This window comes from Morone saxatilis, unplaced genomic scaffold (assembly GCF_004916995.1).
Source record: "Morone saxatilis isolate NCDOM2014 unplaced genomic scaffold, NCSU_SB_2.0 Contig21, whole genome shotgun sequence".
NCBI classification, from domain to species: domain Eukaryota; kingdom Metazoa; phylum Chordata; class Actinopteri; family Moronidae; genus Morone; species Morone saxatilis.
This window is the reverse complement of record NW_023339774.1, coordinates 21,754,544-21,767,821: the sequence shown is the minus strand read 5'-3', so window position 1 is coordinate 21,767,821 and position 13,278 is coordinate 21,754,544. Positions and strand designations below refer to the sequence as shown.

The following is a 13,278-nucleotide window of genomic DNA, read 5'->3' as shown; positions in this document are numbered from 1 at the left end:
TCCCAGCTGACAGTTGAAACTAGAGACTGAGACCAGAAACTCATCAGGAAACTGTTTACTGAGCTCATAAATCAACTGAGAAGTCGACTCATTCTCCATTAGAGTGAATGGAAATAGAGCTGCCCCCTGCTGGTTGTTACATAGACTGCAGGTTTAAGACACTTCTGTTGGCTTCACTTCACAGACACAACAATAATGCACACACAAACACTGCAGATAAAATAGAGCTCTTCAAGGTAAACATCAATGACCATCATTCATCAAACAAACCTAAAAAAGAGCACATAATCTATTGTGGAAATTACAGTTGTCACATATGATTCATGAGACGATGTCACGCCGGTAAAGTGACGTAAATTGCCTCGTAGATTGATGAGTCAGAGACGTTGGAGTCAACGGGACATCTGACATATGACAGACGGTATGTTGTGCAGATACTCAAAGGTTTATGTCATTGTATCCAAACAGCAAGAGATCTGACCTTTCACTCCTGCACTGAACACACAGTCCAGTCATCCAATTATGCTCCTCTGCCTCTGCAATTTCCCATTGTTGTCAACTAAAACAAGACGGTTAAAGACATGCAATAATAAAACTAAATGGATAATTGCAGGGGAGGACGGGAGCCATCACAATAATGGTTGTTCAGGCCGGAGTACATCAGAAACAGAGAGATGAAAAACACAAAATAAAAGTGCGAGTCAGAGAAACAGAAAGGAACAAAGAAATAAAAGGTAATAAATGAATAATGTTATTGTTCCCTGTCAGTGATTTTGTTCTTTAATCAAATCTAAAAGGACAGGTAAAGAAGGCTTTCAAACTCTAAATTAAGACTTTGTAACTTGTAAAAGAAGAAATAAAACATTATTTAATGAATTAATTCATAAGTAAATTCTAAGTTCAATACATTCAGAAACTCTTTTTACTAATCCAGATCATTTTATGTGAATTAGCTGTTAGCTTACTCTGCTGAAATTACTTTTAATTGTGCGCTGTGCTTAATGGCGAGCTGAAATATTCACTATAATACTTATGGGGAACTTTAATTTTGTGGTGATTGTGGCACCCCTGTGGATAAAAGCAGTATGGTTTCTACTGCCTCGTTTCATTGAGTTCATATATATAGAAATATCCAATCTTCTCTCTGATGGTGTTGTTTGTTAATTTTGGTCATATAGAGGCATCAAGGCATCATATTCATAGGTATGTTTTCATTAGTGTTTAATCACCTGAATATGACACCTTTCACTTGGAAGGGTGAAGTGAGGGAGTTGCAATCTGCACTGCTAGATGCCACTGAAACCTACACACTGGTCCTTTAAGTAAAAGTAGTACCACGGTGTAGAAAAGGTAAAATATCAACAATAAAAGTAGTGATCAGAATACAATTATATTCGAATTATAGATGCATTAATGTGTTCATCACTTTAATGTTGCAGCTGGTAGATTAGAGTTAATTCTAACTGATGTTTATACTGCTGGGAAGGCAGCTTAATCCATAACATACATTTTTTAGTTGAACTGTTTCCTCTCTTCTCACAAAAAGTCTGCTGTTTACTGTCTTTGTTTTCGTGTTGCTGTGCTTCAGTTTCTCCCCTGTGGCCAAACCTGCCAAACTATCCTTGAGCGAGATTAAGCTGCTTAACCTGCGCCGGCTGCAGACGCGCTGCAGAAACCCAGAATCTCTGGTTGGAGGATGAACTGAAGTGTTTTTCATATCAGCAGTGCTTATTGTGTGGGTGTGTGCAGGAGAGCCAGTCAGAGGTGGGCCGTCTGCAGAAGCAGAAGGAGGAGTTGTGCGCTCAGATCCGTGACCTCAGCCTGCCGGTTGATCTCGCCTCCGATTCGCTACCTGACCTCAAGAAGCAGCTTCGCCTCCTGGAGAGCCAGGCCAGCGAGAGAGCCGAGGAAATCACCACACTCACTGCCAAAATACAGCAGCAGCAACAGGTGCTTACACCGCACACACAGACACGCTCACATTTATACTCACTCGCTGCCGTCTTCCTCACCTCGGCCCTCTTCTCTCTCGTAGGTCCACATGCGCTTTGAGATGGAGATGGAGAGGATGAAGCAGATCCATCAGAAGGAATTGGAGGATAAGGAAGAGGAGTTAGAGGATGTACACAAGCACTCTCAGAGGCGGGTAGGTCAACACATTACAATCAGTTGATGTAATAACTGATTCATAACTGAAGGCCATACAGGGTTAAGTGTCCAGATTCAAACTGCAGCCAGAGGTGGAACATAAAAAGTACTTTGGCTCAGATTGTTATTCTAAGTGTCTGACAAGATTATGGAAAGGATCCCTATCACTCTCCACCAGACTCCATAGAGAAAAACGTCAATTTTACCTCACAGATCATAACATCATAACTTCATTCAAAGTGGACAGAAACAGAATAAAACTCACCAAAACCGTCTTTGTTAGTCTTTCCAACAATCAAAAGTCAAGGTTTCAATTCCTGCTACATCAGCTGATTCCCTTCAAGCATCCAATGATAAATGTCCTTCGAGGCGCCTTATTTAAGCAGCTTTAGCCTTTCTACCTTTGCTGCTCCTCCTTTTATGCTATATCTTGGTTGTCACTGATTCTTGCTCTGTTTGGTACCCTGGAGGATTTCTTGCTGCTGCTCTCCTTGTCTTAAACTTTCCATGTATGCACAGGGCCCAGAACAGAGCAATACCGCTAAAAATATAACATTCTGCATTTGGGAATAAAGTTTTTTTTTTTTTTTTAAAGTTCTTTTGACAGAAGTGGTCCTGACCGAACTCTCGATTTAACATTGATAGGATAAAGCATCCAAACACGATGAGCTCTCCAGCCTTGATCTGCAGAGCTGGACACGGTTGTTCCAGCTGCACTCTAAGCCTCTTTCCGTTCTCGTCGGCTAAATTCAAACTTCCAAGGATGCGAGTTTGAACTTTCTCTTTATTGAGAAAACCTTTAAAACATGTTCCGAACATGATGCAGTCTTTCAACTGATAAAAGGAGAATCAGCTTCAGAAAAAAAAAGAAAATTCAGTCTCTACTAACGCTGAACTTAAAAGCCTTTTGTTGTGTAAGAGAGCAGTATTTTGTGTGTACAGATTTTTGAATGTCCTTCCTCGGCTAAATCTTTTCACTGAATGATCCACTTTTTTTTTTCCTGCTTCATAATGTTATGCAACCAGACAGCAGTTACATCACTTCTCTGCAGTTACATCAAACAGAAAGCACGACGTTCGCACAGGTTTTTGTCACCCTCGTCGAGCTGGGAGAGAACAGGAGATTGGACCCAAATGCAGACAAAGAAGGGCAGATCAGATGATGTAATAACAAAAATAAACAAAACAGGCACAGATGAAAACCGGATAAGGCCATCGAAACAGGCAAACAAATCCCTGAACCCTCACAGACGTCACCTGGGAAGTGCTTGACTGCGACAGGTTGCGAGGGTCCAGGACAGCCGTACCCCTCCAGAATTAATTCATTAGTTTGGAATATCTGAATAAATCTCAGTGTACTTGAGAACGGGGCCCCAGACATTGACAAATGCACTGATATTAGTTCTTATTAGTTTTATTCATTCTAGCACAGCTTGTAAAAATTCCACCAAGGGATCAATAAAGTTTTATCTTCACCTATAATAGTACTTCAGGATGTATTTGTTGCTGAAATTATCATATAAATGCAGTAAAAAGTATTTTCCCTCTGAGATGTTGTGAAGTAGAAATATAAAGTAGCAGAAAATTAGAATATTAAAGTAAATAAAACAAAAACAAAAGTACTTCAAACTGCACTGTAAAAACCTGATGAGTTAACTCAAAGCTTTGAGTACAAGTAACTAATTTATTGTTAAGGAAAGGTACATTTAGTTAATAGCACTAAAACTAGTAAGTATATTAAACTCGTGCAGCATTTCTCCAAACTTATTTAAAATGTGTAAACAGAATTTTCTTCCACTAAAGCAAATTAATTACATTACCTTTAAAAACAGGATTTCTGGGTGAAAGTAGTTTTAAAGCTAAATCTCTTTTTAATAAAGAATTAGACTCTGATCCAGTAATGCTACATTCACAAATTAAGGGCACTTGCAGATGAAAAAAAAAGCTAAATGTTTTAACCTATGCTGCACGTTAAAGCATATTATTACCTATAGAATATATAACATGCTGGTCTACAGGTAAAACTGGTTTATTTTTTCATGCATGGTCTCTATTTATTGATTATATAGGACTTATATGTTATATATTCTGTAAGGTTCTTCCTACATCAGCAGTTCTAAACCTTTTTCCTCTTTTCTGTCATTTAGTAAACTGACTCGGGGACATATTTTATTCGATATTTCATTTTATTATTATTGTTATTATTATTCAAAACTGTACAATGAACCCAAATAGTAAACGAAGTTTGTGTAAAATGAGTGATTTGAATGAATTTTGAGCAGATTATTTCCCTTATTTAACTTTGTATACAAATCTCTGTCTTTATTATGTTTTTTTTTAATCATTTGAACAATACAGACATTAATAAGCTTATTTTCTCTTCCCTGGTGCTTGACCGTTGTTCTATTAGACGATTTACATTTATATAGACCTACTGTGTGTATTTTTTAAGTTTTCTCACACAAAATCAAGAAGGCCTCATGACCCCCTGTGAAGCTTTGGTGACCCCTAGTCGGGGGCCCGACCCCTGGGTTTGGAACAACTGGCAAGGAATGAAGGCTAGATGCCGAGGGGAGTCTTTGTTGTCTCTATTATTTTATTTTTAATGACAATCCACCATGCTTGTGAACTGTACTACGCCTACAATTTGTACAATTTTGGAGGGTTTTAATGTGAAATCTGTACATGTGAATAGTATGTGATGCATAATATATGTACTCGTACTTCAGTCTGGTACCTTGATGAAGACTTTAACTGACCAAACTCTGTCTGATTTATCCAACAGAAGATCATTGGGACTGGCGGACTCCGCAATTCTGTGCTGTTTATGTCTTTACGCACCTCCACAGACGCTGATGAAGTTTTTATGCTGATCATTATGCATCCTGCTGTAGGGGGAAACTTCCTGTCAAGGACAATAAAAGCTCGATCAGAGTGGCCGTTTATCATTTTTGTCTTTTTGTGTGTGTGTGTGTGTGCTGTGTGTAGCTGAGGCAGCTGGAGATGCAGTTGGAGCAGGAGTACGAAGAGAAACAGATGGTGATTCATGAGAAGCACGACTTGGAAGGACTCATAGCAACTCTGTGTGACCAGGTACACACACACACACACACACACACACACACGCACTGAACTACTCACATGAAATCAGGCTCATCGTTACGTTGGTTGATTTCTGGGTGTGTGAGGTTTATTCCCACAGTGAGAGTCCGTCATAGATCATTATTATTGTGGGTTAAAGTTCTCTAGCTGATGAATACATCATCGCTACATTACAGGCACCACAAAACAAGCATATGCAGCTAATTTAGCGCTCTGTCTCTGTCACTGTAATGGACTCTTGATGAGTGGCCCGGTCCTGGTCCGTGGCCAAGCTGGCGTACAGCTCAAGTTCAAGTGTTTTCAAGTGTTTAGAGGGAAGATTTTCCAGATAAGATTAATGTAATGTGTCTCGTCTTGCAGGTGGGGCACAGAGACTTCGATGTGGAGAAGAAGCTGAGGAGAGACCTGAAGAGGACTCATGCGCTGCTGGCTGACGCCCAGCTGCTCCTCTCCACCGTCGACAACCCGGGGCAGAACCTGCCCAACGGCAGCAGGGAGCAGATAGAGCGTCTGCACTGCCAGGTACACTCACCTGATGTAATGATACGATGATTGAATGATTCAAAGAGCAATTCACTTTTAGTTAGAAGGTGAAAAAAATACATAAAATGAACTCTCTATATGTAACTTTTATAAAACTGTTGTTAACAGCACCACCAGTGGCCATTAAGTGAACTGCAGTCGGCGTCCTGTTCAGATTTAGCTACCGATTAGCGACGTCATTTCTAAGATAACATTAGCTAGTGTTGCGCACTGTAGGGAATCATGATAAAAACATAAAAACACATTTAAATCCGTCCACAGGCAACCAAGAAAGTATTTTTTTTAAGTTACGTTACAACCTGTTCACACATTGGCAAAGAAAAAAGATTAATACATAAAAATAATACGTAAAATGCTTCAAAATCTTACATATGGATACAAAAATTGCACTTAAAAGAAACCAGGGTAAGCTAATAGAGTCTGTTCATTCCCTAAAAGCCAATACAGTAATGGTAGGGAAATCCTGCTGTTTATCATGTTGGCTAAAGCTTTGGTGACATTGTTGAACAATAGGTCGACTGTGACAGGAGATAATTACATATTGTACGTATTGTGCGATTCACAAACTCTCTGTATCGCCAATTAGCTGGAGGAGAGCGAAGCGAGGCGGCTGGAGGCCGAGAGCATTCAGACAACTCTGTCCCAGGAGCTAGAGAACACTCAGATCGAACTGGAAAATATCTGCAAACTGAAGAGTATGGTGAGTGTGGGTTTGACGGGCTCAGACAGGTGACAGATTAAACATGAGCGTAGAAACAAAAGCATGATTGAGATGAAACTGACATGAGGGAGAGTTTTCTGTCAGCACACAGTATTCATTGCTTTCCCTTAAGGGACCTGTTTACTATCACAAGTAAACTGGCTGATTTGATGGATATTTCATATTATATTTAATGCAACATTAACAGTAGAGAACAACTGATAAACTGTACAAATAGTGAACACACTAATGCAGGAAGTTTGTGTAAAACGAGTTTTCTTGATATGCTTCTTTCTGTCTTTCTTTTGACACTTTAAGTGTTTTCTGCACATTGTTCTATCAGCTCTTTGGTTGTTTTCTAACGCAGGAGGCTGTTTATCAGAGAGTGAAGCTCTGTGAATATAGTTTGTGTTCAGGTCTTCAAAGTTTAAATCTTAAATAATAATTTAAACCTTAAAAATAACAATTTCATTTAGTTTTCTTCACAGAAATGAATAAAAATCGATGAGTTGTGTTGACATAAATAAGGTTGAAAAATTTAATTTTTATTTAGTACACTGTAATGCAATAAGTTATTTTAACTCAAAAAAGTGTTGAAATAGATTACATTGAAAATTTTAAGAAACACAAACTCAATTCTGTAAGTTCAAAAACATTCTTGATGAAGAAGCTTTTACTAGTGATTTTAAGGGACAGTAACTTAGTTTTGTAAGTTAAAGTACTTTTTACTGGGTATTTTGTTTTCACAATACAAATAAAGTGTCACTTAAAATACTAAAGCTGCTTAATTAACTTACAAAATTAAGTTAGTGTTTCTTGGAGTTAAATTAATTTATCTGGTTTTACAGTGTAATCTAATCAACCAGACAACTTGTTTTAAAGTGGTAATTAAAAATACATTTATTGTGGAGGAAAAAACTCTTTCTTTGTACCTTTGTTGAACATAATCTCATCAGAAGTCGTCAGAACTCAGATAACATCCTCCAAAGTGCCTGCGGGGAACACTGCTGATATAAACTGAAATCACACCTGTTTATCTTCATTCAGGTGGACGAGCAGTTGGCTCTGCTGCAGCATGAGAAGGTGGACCTGCTGAAGAGACTTGAGGAGGACCAGGAAGACCTGAATGAACTGATGAAGAAGCACAAAGCGCTCATCGCTCAGGTACGGCTGTCGCTCCACCGTTTCTCTCTAGCTCTTATTAATCCAATAATCTTAAACCTTAAAGTGTCTTAAATGCACAATATGTAAATTCTGCCACTTGGGGGTCTCTCACATCAAAACAATAAAAAAAGACAAAGCTTGGTGAAGTAGTGTGGGATCATGGGAATTGCAGTCAGCTTCTCCCAGTAAGGATTCCTTCAGTGTTCATCGTTCAGGAGGTTTCTACCAGGAAAACTGACTCAGTTACATATTTTCTGGATTTTTAATATTATATTAAAAACTGTGCAATTAACCCAAACAGTGAACTCGGATTCACCAGAGATTTGGATGAATTTTGTGCAGATTATTTCTTGTTTAGGGAACTTTTTATACAATTATCTGTCTGTATTATGGATTTTTAAATCATTTTTAACAGTCATACAGACTTAATCTGCTTTTTTTCTGAACAATTCAGTGTTATCCTGTCATTGTTCTATCAGACAATTTACCTTTCTTCAAAGAAATGAACCATACGCTGAAATATCGGCCTTCTGTGTATATTTTTATTTAGTTTTCTTAGAGGTCTTTAAATCAAGAAGGCCTCACGATCCCCTGTGAAGCTTTAGCGACCCCTAGTGGGGGGCCTGAACCCCAGGTTGGGAACCTACCTAACTTTAACCTTAATTCATCCTGAAGTTGAATCTCTGCCTCACTTTCTCTCTGGTTTAGTCCTCCAGTGATATTTCTCAGATCAGAGAGCTTCAGGCCGAACTGGAGGAGGTGAAGAAGCAGCGGCACTCTCTCCACGAGGAGGTGAGACCATCAGAACGTGAACCCCAATGTGCAGTTACAGACCTTCGGTGGCGTATATGTGCATTCATCTGTCTCTCTCCTCTCTCCACCTCACCCATCATGCAGCTGCAGCAGTGTGTGTCGAGGGTGCAGTTCCTGGAGTCGTCCACTGTGGGGCGCAGCATCGTCAGTAAACAGGAGGCACGTGTATGTGACCTGGAGAATAAACTGGAGTTTCAGAGAGGCCAAGTGAAGAGGTTTGAGGTGAGAATGCATTCCCACTCTCCACAGTGTCCCCCCTCCCTGCAGGGCTTTTACCTGAACGTTGTCCTGGGTTGTACAGGTGCTGGTGCTGCGTTTGAGGGACAGCGTGGTCCGTCTGGGAGAGGAGCTGGAGCAGAGTGCCCAGACCGAAGCTCGGGAGAGAGAGAACGCCCGATACTACCAGCAGCGCCTGCAGGACATGAGGCTGGAGATGGAGGAGCTGATTCAGAGAGAGCAGGACAGCGGCCGCAGACGCATGGAGCTGGTAACAAACCCTCACACCGACACTCGCATTAAACACCGTAAATAACAGCAGCAACCTCATAACCATTAAAGCATCCTCTAAAACTTGATTAACTGTATCTAAAGTACTGTTTTCTTACTGTATTTTATAATCACAGTTCATTACTCTATTCTTGTCCATTTAAAACACAGTACTGGTCACAGTTTGGACAGTAAATTCACAGAGGTCGCTGCTTGTGCCACACTCATGGTTGTCCAGTAACTATGAAGCTGTGAGCTTAGCACAAAGACTGGAAGCAGTGGGAAAGCTAACAGCCTGACAGACATCCTGGTTTACTCCCAGAAATGTTCTCTCTTATTTTATTCTTTTATGTCAGTGGTTCCCAACCTTTTTCATCATTTCTTTCTATCAATGAATTAACTGACGACCTCTGATAAACTGCACAATGAACCCAAACAGTGGACGCAACAACAGCAGGAAGTTGGTGTAAAACCAGAGATTTGTAGGAAGTTCTAGCAGATTATTTCCTGTAAATATTTATATTTTTCTTGAATATTATGAACCTTTTATACAATTCTTCATCTGTATTATGTATTTTCTTTATTTTTAACAATCACATACACTTCATTGGCTTCTTTTTCAACAAATTCAGTCTTTTCTTCTCCATTTTCTAATGCAGGATGAGGTTGTTTATCAGAAACTGAAGGCTCTGAGGATACAGCTTCTGTTCTTAAATAATAATCTGAACATTAAAAACAACAATTTCATTTAGTTTTCTTCATAGAAATTAACAAAACACAGAGACTATTTAGGCCTATCTTGAATATTTTTAAAGATTTCTTGCACCACTTACAATAAGGAAGGCCATAGGACCCCCCCCTGAAGCTTTGGCAGCTCATAGTGAGGGTCCAGACCCCCAGGTTGGGAACCACTGTTGTATGTCACACTTTTGGCACATTTAAGGGAAAAAAGCAGCAGATAAAAGTGTTGGCGTTCCATCACAAGACAAATAGCAACCTCTTGTCTGGATCGGAGATAGTTAGAGGAACAGAACAGTTCCTCACTTTTCGTCTGACATTTCGCCACCTGCACACAGATCCTCGCCGCTACTACCTGGGCGCCGCTGACGCAGCTAAATATAAACCCCAACAGGCGTTACTCACATCCAGGCTGCGAGACAACATTTTAAAGCGAGGCTGGTAATTTAAAAAAAAAAGCTCTGGCAGCAAACACTTCCTCCGGGCTATGATTGAAAGTACAGCGCTCTCCCAAAACCCGGGCTCTTCTCCACTGTTCTCATTAACAAAAACAACAGCTGGCGTATTATCTGGAACATTAGAAAACATCACTTTCATTACTTCACAAGTTTGATCATTGCAAGCGCTGACAGCAGGAGGGAGGGCCTCTGCACACATAAACACTCCTACACATTCTCTGATAATTACATCTTCATATGAGGGATGAACTTTATTTCTATAATAACAGTTTGCCAACTAGGATATGTTTGTTACAGAGCTGCTCTAACTGGTGGACTTTCCACACAGGCCAGAAAATAAACTGATACACAGCCATAAATGTAATAATCTTACCTGTAAATACGCAGGTATCTAACATATGAAATAACTGCTTATTAGTGCATCAATTATAAGCTATTAATGTTATTTATAACAACAACTTAGATCTTATTTTCATACTTTTCAGCTTCATTTCTGTCATTTATGATATTTCTACTTATATAAATAATCTCAATACTTCTTTCACTGTTTGAGTGCAATTTGTATTATAAATACTCCATTACAAATGCATTAAAAATGTTAATTAAAGCAACTCTATGTAAGATTTGGTATTTCTTGTGATACCGCGGTGGTAAATATGGACTTTTGTTATGATTAAAGCTGCAGTAGGTAATTTCTTTGGGGACAATGACATGGCTGATAGCGAGCTGGTCTTGTTGTTAAACATACTGTCAAATTATATTTACTGTTTCACGACCGTACGCATTGTTACTGACTTTGTTCTCTCTCAGCTCTCTGTCTTGTAGCATAACGTTAGCTCTCCTAAGCTGCTGGACTGGGGGACTTTTATTGTTAATATCACAGATTTAATTATGCTACGTTTACATACACCCAGTGACACTACAACAATCCAATCTGATGTATGACATCAACGAATACAAACACATGGATCTGATGAATGTTCTCACTGCGGAGGTCAGATACAGACTGTGTGACCTCTGTGCTCAGTAAAAGAGGAGCTTCAATAATTATTCCGTTATTAGCACAAAGAAAGCAACACACAAACACACACCACACACACACACACACCAAGGAGCCCTTTAACAACTACCAAGCAACTATACAAACCACACACACATTAATACACATATTCATACACACACCCTCCTCCTCCTCCTCCTCCTCCTCCTCCTCCTCCTCCTCTCAACGTCATCTCTCCCTCATCCTGCTTTCTCTCTCTGACTGTGATTAATCCTCATTGTCTCTTCAAGGTTATGGGCACACACACACTCACACACACACACACACATTCATACATGGTTATGTGTCTCTATGACAACCGCTGCACCCACACCCGTCTCCTCAAAGCCAACAAAGCCAATAACTTTGAAAGCCTAGAAGCTTTTCTCTGTGTGTGTGTGTGTGTGTGTGTGTGTGTTCGTGTGACAGGATGCAGGAGAGACAGAACGAACAAAAAAAACCCAACAACAGATGAATTAATAAATCAATCCTATTCTCTCAATGTCAGCGCGCGTATGTAACAATTTTCTCCCTAAATAAGCCGGGCAGCGATCAGCACCGCGGGCTGGTAGGTCGTAGGACTGTACGAGAGAGAGGACGCGCCATTGGACGCTCAGTGTTTGACTGATGAGGTAATATGGGCCAGAATGCAGGTAATTGCTGTGGCGGATTGGGCTGAACAGGTTGGAGGGGGGAAGGGCGGGAAACACACACACACACACACATGGCCGACATGCTGAAGGTGAGTGTCAATGTTTGTTTACAGGAAATGCAGGTGGAGGAGCTGAGCGCCGTCAGACAGACGTTACAGGCCGACCTGGAGACGTCCATCCGCCGCATCGTTGACCTGCAGGCCGCCCTGGAGGAGGTGGAGTCGAGCGATGAGAGCGACACAGAAAGGTAACAGTGAGAAGGAAAACTTCTCCTCCGCCTCAAACATCACGTCCATATGTGTGAACTCATCCTGACGCCGCTCTGCCCTTCATTCACTACAGCGTTCAGACGGCTGTGGAGTCCCTGACTCGAAAGAAAGACCTGTAAGAACCTCTCGAGTGTGCGAGTTGGTAAAGTGTGTGTGACCTGAACATCAGATCGACGTATATAAAGATGGACTACGTGACAGCTATCTAAAAGTGAAGCCAAAACATCTCTTTCTCCCCCTGGTGGCTGACTGAAGTATAAAGCCCAAGATGTTTGTTCAAGTGTCCATTTTCTGATCAGTTTTATTTGTTATTTGAAGCTTTAAAAAGGGGCCCTGCTCGCCATTGAGTCAATACCTCGATACCGTGGCGCCAACCCTTGCACAGACTCTGGCTCCGAATGGAGAAAGATAGGGGCGGCCGTATCTGGATATTTTGGCTTCATTGTTGTACAGTGGAAGGAAATGGAAATGTCTATCTTTTATATGTCGATGGAACGTCCCATCAGGCCTTCAAGTGTTATTAAACGGGGACGTGAGCTGACATTTTAAGGGGCTGTTGCTTAAACCCCCCATGAATGGTATAACCCAGCAGTTCCCAACCTGGGGGGTCTGGACCTCCACTAGGGGTCGCCAAAGCCTCTGAAGTTTACAATAAATTTTTCTTACACGCCTTAAAATCAAGAATGCCTCGCTTCCCTGTGAAGCTTTAGCGACCCCCTATGAAGCTCCCGACCCCCAGGTTGCATGGCTACTAACAGTCCATTAGCGACTGCTGCATTTTACTCCATAATGACTTGTAAGTTTAAATCCAAGGTACACTGTCTTTACTGTTGCTTAATAATTAGCATTTTTCCTACGTTTTCCATAAGCACATGAACACACCCATAGCGAGCAGTTGTCAAACCAATAACTGGCTTCAACTGCATCAGCCTGCCCTTCAGCTCTGCTCACTATCAGCAAATGTAAAAAATGCATCAGAGACCTGCAGAGGTCAGAGACTTTAGGGGGCGTGGCCTCGACAGACTGACCACAGCAGCGTTACAGCAAGCTAATGAGCAGCTGCTGTCAGACTCAGTGTCCATGCTGGAAACACAAACTGTTAGGGTCACTAGAAGCACATTCACACTGTTCAGCTGTGTTGTAGCTAAACTAGCGGCTCAGAGAG

At 40.8% G+C, this 13,278-nt stretch overlaps 1 protein-coding gene across 1 annotated transcript in view; it reads left to right on the top strand.

Moving 5' to 3' along the window:
- LOC118332365 (unconventional myosin-XVIIIb) overlaps positions 1-12,348 on the top strand; it is a gene marked incomplete in the record, with an annotated part of 30,896 nt that extends 18,548 nt beyond the window's left edge. Inside the window, 11 exon segments of the mRNA XM_035667608.1 lie at positions 1,750-1,950; positions 2,036-2,146; positions 5,137-5,241; positions 5,611-5,772; positions 6,380-6,493; positions 7,541-7,657; positions 8,366-8,449; positions 8,555-8,692; positions 8,772-8,957; positions 11,958-12,091; positions 12,187-12,348. Coding sequence (XP_035523501.1) covers positions 1,750-1,950; positions 2,036-2,146; positions 5,137-5,241; positions 5,611-5,772; positions 6,380-6,493; positions 7,541-7,657; positions 8,366-8,449; positions 8,555-8,692; positions 8,772-8,957; positions 11,958-12,091; positions 12,187-12,232 — 1,398 coding nt within the window.
- Positions 12,349-13,278: the final 930 nt, after the last annotated feature.